The sequence below is a fragment of the Mchenga conophoros genome, linkage group LG15 (genome assembly GCF_057382185.1).
Source record: "Mchenga conophoros isolate Kocher_MC1m ecotype Shallow Benthic linkage group LG15, M_conophoros_male_GT1.1, whole genome shotgun sequence".
NCBI lineage: Eukaryota > Metazoa > Chordata > Actinopteri > Cichliformes > Cichlidae > Mchenga > Mchenga conophoros.
Genome location: NC_140540.1, coordinates 15,833,884 through 15,841,173, shown reverse-complemented (window position 1 = coordinate 15,841,173; position 7,290 = coordinate 15,833,884). Strand labels below are relative to the sequence as shown.

Below are 7,290 nucleotides of genomic sequence, written 5' to 3'. Positions count from 1 at the left end.
GTTGCATCATAAAGATGATTCAAGTTCAAGTTTATACACTTAACCCTAAGTTGAGGTCTTTCATGTCTCTTTAACAAAAAACAGAAACAAAATCCCTATTCAGAAATCTCTCTTCTATATGATGGTTTGTGTGTGTAAACGTGTATGCGCGTCTGTGTGTCCACACACAGCAAGCATTTGTTTGGCCTGCTGATATGGCGCCTCGAGCAAAAATCCTGGCCACGCCCCATCCCTTAAGATCCCGCTCCAAAGTCCTATTAACCTACAGATTTAGAAAGAAGACGCTGCATTGTTAACTCTGAGGGAGATGGAGAATGAGCCTATTTCCAAAAAAAAGTGGAGTGTGTTCCTTTAAATACTATATATTGTTAAAAACTAAAGTGCACACGCACACACCCCTTTTGAAATGTTTCCTTGACTTGTTTTGTATATGAAAATTTCTTTCAATTAAACAAAAAAGAAAAAAAAAAAAGAAAGACTATCCCAGAGGCCCTGAATGTAAAGAGGAGCACTTACAGGTAAATAGCACCACCTAGCGGTGGACAAAAATACCTTTAAATGTAAAAGCTCTGCAACCAAAATCCTATTAAACTATAAATACCGAGGTATTATATACATAATGTGTCATTTTTTAAAGCAAATAACCTGTGTGCCAAAAATATGAAATATTAGTATAAACTGCAGTATTACACTAAGTGCCATTAATCTGTTTGTGTGTGAGTCAGTCAGGCCTTCTCAAAAGGCCTTGAGATAAATCAGAAGCATCCTGACATAAGGAAAGAAAAGAAAACAGCAGCTCTGTAGCTCTTTTATAAAAAGATGTTGCTCTCACTAGGCAAACTCTGCCTAAACACAACAATCTGAGAGAATCTTTAGTATATTTTTATGTCAAATGAAGAAAAAAGCAGGATAAAGTGCCTCCAAATAATTACAGTACGTGCAGTTAGGTACTACCCAACACTGTCAAAACACAACAACTGGGGTTTCATCGCATTCCTTTATTTATCTAACTACTCGCTGGTAGAAAAGTCAAATGGTGTAGACAAGCTATCATTGTGTTACCACAATGTGAGTACAAAAATGAAAAAGATTAAATATACCAGCATATAAAAACATGCGAGTGTATCTGTGCAACTTCTTCCTGACATTTAGTTATGCAGACCATTAAGGTACATATTTATGCAATATAAATTTCATAAATATCTGCAAACATATACAAAGGCATACGTAGATGTAGTCAGTCCATCCTAGAAAGTCTGGTTACAGCTTGTTGGCTGACACACAGACTCAGCGTAAACAGCCTACAGAACAAGATCAAGTTTTGTGGCACTTCAAAAATAAATGAGTACAGTAACACACAGAGACAGCATCAGCGCTCCTTGTAAGCTGAGGTTATTCTACCTCCTAAAATCCCTTTCAAAATATGAAATGGGTGAGGATTTTGCCAAACACCGAAAATAATGGAATTGGTGATCTGTACCAGTACTTTTATATGTATATATTTATATATGTATTTGCCAAAAACCTCACAGATAAAAGGGATAAACCTTTTTTATGAACATAATAAAAAAAAACAGCAAAAAACTTATTCTGCAGATCTTTCAAGTGGTAAGCACAAACGTTAAAACCAACCAAAAGGTTGCTTTTCCTCGACAGCAGTAAGTGAAAGTAAAGCACCTAGTGTAACTCTGGTGTGAAAATACATTCTCCTGTTCAGCAGTTATTCCCTCTCATGAGGAAAATGCTTATTGCCAATTCATGAGCAAAATCCTTTAAAAATTAGGATTCCTTTAATGGACATTTTTTTATGAATATAAATATTTAATCTGGAGCAAAAGTAGTGCGAGTGTAATATTATTTTTTTAACCTTTCTTAGGTTATTCCTTTTTTTTAGGCTGCTCGATGAGTTTTCCCTTGTGGTACTTTTGTCCGATTCCATAGGGGACGTGTGCGGATATGGTTCCCAGTTCCGTGGCCCCTTCAATATGGAACATCTGGTCGTCAAAGAAGATGTGCGGCCTGATCTTCTGAAGCAGGGGCCCTTTCGGAGCCCCCGCCAGGAAGAGAGCCTCGTCGATCTCCAGGCCCCAGCTGCGGAGGGTCTTCAAGACACGAGCTCCAGAGCTGGCAGCGCTGCGGGCCGTGACCAGGAAGGTTCGGATGGGGCAGTTCAAACGCTCGTTCTTGGCATAGAATTTTCTCTGGAGCTTTCCCAGGGCCTCCAGGAAACACTTTAATGGTCCCTGAAAGAGTCAAAGAATAAAAGTAAATTGAATTTAAAATGAGGACTGTGAAAATAAAAAGCTGTGTGTGATAGGTTAGATTTGAAGAAATCCACTGCAATGTGTTTGCTTTTATTTACATAGAGCCTCTCTTTTAAATCATCTTTCCATTCGATGGATGGTTGCACTGGGTGGAGAACATCACAGTTACTGAAAAACTGCTACTACTTGTAATCTGGACGGATAATACAGATAGTATATACACAACCACAAGCACACACAAGGAAAATAAATGCTTCAGATAATGTGAAACATATTTACAAACTCACAAGGGGGTGCGTAAACCCCACAGATAATTCTCAGAGCGTGATATATGCTCATATCAGCAGCTTGCACTGTAATTAATGAGGAATCTAGTGGGGTGCATTAGTATGCGGTGACAGCCAGTACTGTCTACTGATACCGAGTCAGCTTCTGAAACAACAGTTCACCATGACTGCACAGTGAAACTATCTACAAAAACAAAGAGCAAAACACTTGTTAAAAAGTGTGAATGGCTACACTTATAGTATTTGACTAGTGGCTCAGTCATGCAACAGTAAATACAGGACAACATCCTAATAACATAAGGATCATCAGCAGTTGCCCCGGTGATAGCATTGCTTTTTTGGGGGGATATGGCGTTCAATTACAAGTAGCATGGAACACTCTCAGCCTCTGGGTGACCACTTTTGATTGCAAGGTAATTGCACAGGTTGCAACCTGTCTCCAACATGTTGCAATGGATCTGAGTCAGTCTGCACAGATGGACAGAATATATATATCTGCAATAGGGGACGTAGCCATATTCCAACTTGTTGTATTTTGATTATGTTGCCACATCCTGCACCAACTAGGTCAGTATTTGTGGAGGGATTTTTGTTCTGTGAGGTTCTATCTAGACTCTAGATAGAACCTCACAGAACAAAAATCTAGAATCTAGATTCTAAATGTAAGCAGTTAATGTAAATTTCTGTGTATGTTGTTACACCACTATTGTCTTTGCAGTGGCAGTGCAAAGTCTTCAGGTGTCGCCTGGGCTGAAATGATCCCACATGGTGAGGTGTGGGTAAAGGCATGCCTGAGACAGGTTTGGAGGGGCATGGGCAAAGCCCATCTTCTATTTTATGTAAGCTATAACTATGCACTCTATGTGTGTCCTTAAACTTTTTGAAAATGCTCACTTCTTGTTTCCTGAAGAACAAAATAAAAAGGAAGAAAAAAATCATCAGCGATGTAGGAGAAGATGGAAACAACCATATGTTACCTGAGCGAGAGGTTTGTTCTCAAAATGTTTCTCGTGCTCAAAGAAAGTGTCCAGGCCATGCTGCTTCACGATGATCTCTGACTCGTCGGAGAAGAGAACAGCGTCACCATCAAACGCCACTCTCAACTGAGTGTTGCTTAGCTCCTGCTCTGTGTCCGGCGTGAACATTGTGGCAGCAGCAATTCCTGATGAAAGGTAAGCGAAGCAAGGATTAAAACCTCTAAACAGTATATAGTATGTACACAATAAATTGAGCCTATCAAGAGCCCTTAATTCACCTTGTTTTAAATAAATATCATGGTTAACACACAAGCTTATTCTGTGTTCATTTGAATGGTGGGCGGGCTGTAAATCTCATGCTGCCTTCAACCAGCTATTTCTTGCAGTTTAGTATGAAGTCGAGATTTCCCTCTGAAGCGTGAATGAGTCACAAAGTCAACATTGAGGCTTGTAAATATAAGAAGTACTTAAACATCTAGAAGGTGGTGAAGGAAGTCCAAGACTCTGCAAAGTACTGATTAAAATATTAGACCAACATCACTTACCTTCATCTATGGCCTGTATGACTTTGTCTGCACTTTTGGAGAGGTAAAGATTTGTCAGGTAGGCCTTCAGGTAACCAATAGGACTCTTCCCTCCTGTCATGCAGAATCTCTCTATGGTCAAATCTGAAGCAAGGAGAAAAAACAAGTAAGATGTGCAGAAAAAGAAAGACTTCCTCATTTTAGACGCGCAATTGCTAGACTTGATCCAACATCACACTCCACGCTCAGACCTCGACGCAGCATACCATAGTGATTAATGCTGTTAATGAGGCGCACTCCCACTTGGGCATGGTTGTTGGTCATTAAGACGATATCAAACAGCTCCTCGTTGTCTGGATAGAGCTCCCTCAGTTGAGTGTTGACGTTCATCAGCGCCTTAAGAAGGCACAAGAAAACAAACCATGTTATACACCCAAAGCAAGGATATTGCATGAGTGCTCAACAGAAGTAACCACTATTCTTTTGGTTAAATCATACTTTTAAAGCAATGCATCATCCTTCAGCTGCTCCCTTTAGGCGTTGGCACAGTGGATCATTCACCTTCGTCTCACCCTATCCCTAGCCACCTCCTCTTTCACGCCAGCTCTTTCACACTGCATCCAGGAACCTTCTCTGAGGTCCTCCTCCTACCATTTTATTAGTGCCATCATCTCCAAATCATAGCAGGTATTACTACCATCTTGTAAACCCTCCCTTTCATTCTTGCTGCGATCCTTCTGTCTCAAATCACCCCTGACACTCGTCTCCACTCACTCCACCCTGCCTGCACTCTCCTGCACCTCTCTTGTGAACTGTCTGTTGATTTGGATGGTTCAGACACATCTACCTTCACTAACTCTCCTCCTTACAGCTTCACTCTTACACTTATTCACACACAGGTATTCTGTCTTGCTTCTACATACTTTCATTCCTCTTCTCTCCAGTGCATAACTCCGCCTCTCCAGACTCTCCTTGACCTGCTCCCTACTCCCACTACATCACAATGTCTGCAAACATCATAGTCCATGGAGACTCCTGGCTGACCTCTTCTGTCAACTTATCCATCACCAGCAGATCTCTAATGTAGTCCCACCCCCACCTTGAACCCATCTGACACCTACATCTAAAATACCCTCTAGGTAGAGTAGACTTTCGGGGCTGCATGCATATGAGAAATTACTATTAAAAAAGTCACATTTATTATTCCATGCTGTGGGCACTACCAGTATATTTTCATCCATGTGTTATTATCCGACAGTCAACTGTTGGAATAGAAAGTATATATGTATTAATGATGATAGGGCCCTTTGTATATTATTGCACAAAAACACACTGTGCTGATAATTTATTATGTAAAATGACTTCAACCTAATACATTAACCTTGCATTTAGTACCAAATTCATTAATGTTGTAATGCTCTGTGTTTGGACAGTTTGGCTGTTATGAATGGCAGGAGTGGCTATGGTACCAGCTGTGCCAGCAAAGTTGAAGCACTCATTATGAACCACAGGGACAGTGACTGTCAAACGAGAAAACCAGAAGTGTTTTAAAATAACTCTCTGTGAGACAATGAACCTGATAAACATGTGCAAACATCAGCTCTCAGCACCTATCAGGCTTTACAGGAATAACTTCTCAGTCTTCTTTGTTGAAAATGATTTGATTTCCTAGCTTGTACCATGTCATTGTAACAAGTAGTAAAACCGGTTTTAAAGCAATGAAGAAGTTAAATATTAAGCAATTGGTGCGGTGTTAGGTATTTCTCTTATTTTAGCCATGTTTGCTCTAGCAGTGACAACAGCCAAACACTTGCATTTACACCACCTCCTCTTAGGTGTAGGGATAGACATGCAGCCCCTTGTTAGCTATTACTGTTTATCAATAAGTATTCCCTGGCTTTAACTATGTGATCACAGACAGTTGTAATAGTGAATGAACACTTCTGAGGGGACACGCCCTGCACAGCAGGTTTGACAGTACAGGGGCCCAGGCCTACCTTGACGAAGGGAAAAGCAGGTCCTGGTTTTAGGGGCTCGTTTTCATGTTCCTGCTGGAAAGCGACATACTTCTCTAAGCCCTCTTCCTCAAATATCTTCCTCTCGGCCTTCATGTTGAAGAGAGTGCGAGAGGAGACGGCGATGGTGACTGCATTCTTGGGTTTGGGCTGGGGGTGCATGAACAATGAGAAAAAAGAAATGCAAGACATGTTCAGGGGTTTGTTACCCAAACAACTCTTCGTGAAAGTATATAACACAGCAAACATGCTAACGAAAAGGAAAATAGCATTAAAACACTCACAGGTCTGGGTTTGTTAGATTTGAGGTTGTCGAAAGCAGCCTTAGCCGCTGCCCAGTCTTGTTCCTCGGCGCTCTCTTCACTCGACCCTTTATCATTGGGCTTAATTTCACTCATCTTTTCTTTTAGCTTATAAATGTCTATAAACAAAACTGTAATAAACCCGATTAAGGGAAGCCTGCCACAACTCCAAAACTTTGCGGAAATGTAAAGTAAGGGGAAGTCTAATGGGCGTGACTTCCCGTAGTGACGTCAGCAGTGTGGGGTAACGCTTGATTGTTTGTTAATCAGAATCAGAATACTTTATTGATCCCTGGGGGAAATTATTTTAACGACGAGGAGAAACTGATCTGGCGTTGTTTTCCTGCTATATTTTATTTTATTGAGCTCACAGGCAATATTAGATCCAGTTGCTGGACTCTTTTATTGCTTTCGTAACTGTCTTAATCATTCATGTCACAGATTCAACACAGTGCTAGAAACATTCTTCAGACATGTTCATACTGGCATGAAAGCCTTATGCGGTTGCTGCAAATTTGTCAGCTGCACATTCATGGTGTGAATCTACGGGTCCAAAACACCCCGAAGGTGCACTGTTGGATTGAGATGTGGTGCGTGTGAAGGCCATTTGAGCGCAGTGAGACAGCATGCTGTCCTGCTGGAAGCAGCCATGAGAAGATGGGTACACTGTGGTCGTAAAGGGAAGGACATAGTCAGCAACAATACTTGGACAGGGTGTGGTGTATAGAGTTACATTTATCAACATGGAAAGTTTTAAGCTTAATCGTGAAGGCAGAGAAAGCCGAAGGCTCTGGCTCCCATTCCACTTTTAAATATTCTCGGAACCACTAGTAACCCACGTTACTTAACTTCACTCTCAGACGTATCACAACAGATACTGCTAAAATGTAAAACATATGTGTGCCGGTCCATCAACACACA

The 7,290-nt window shown here is 41.0% G+C and overlaps 1 protein-coding gene across 1 annotated transcript; it reads right to left on the bottom strand.

The window, feature by feature from the left end:
• Window positions 1-861: 861 nt before the first annotated feature.
• nt5c1bb (5'-nucleotidase, cytosolic IB b) lies at window positions 862-6,576 on the bottom strand. Its single transcript, XM_085247613.1, has 6 exons — window positions 6,352-6,576; window positions 6,050-6,217; window positions 4,319-4,448; window positions 4,074-4,196; window positions 3,529-3,713; window positions 862-2,243 (listed from the first exon to the last, which is right to left on the bottom strand). Exons 1-6 carry the CDS (start codon window positions 6,463-6,465, stop codon window positions 1,878-1,880), a joined length of 1,086 nt encoding a protein of 361 aa, XP_085103739.1. The 5' UTR covers window positions 6,466-6,576; the 3' UTR covers window positions 862-1,877.
• Window positions 6,577-7,290: the final 714 nt, after the last annotated feature.

Bases quoted from the DNA above. Each gene is read 5' to 3' on its own strand.
- nt5c1bb (XM_085247613.1), bottom strand. From the start codon at position 6,465: ATGAGTGAAATTAAGCCCAATGATAAAGGGTCGAGTGAAGAGAGCGCC. The intron at 4,449-6,049 runs GTAGGCCTGGGC...TGCCTTCTTAAG, and splicing joins CTGCTTTTCCCTTCGTCAAG to GCGCTGATGAACGTCAACAC. The intron at 2,244-3,528 runs GTAACATATGGT...TGACTCTTTCAG, and splicing joins AGAACAAACCTCTCGCTCAG to GGACCATTAAAGTGTTTCCT.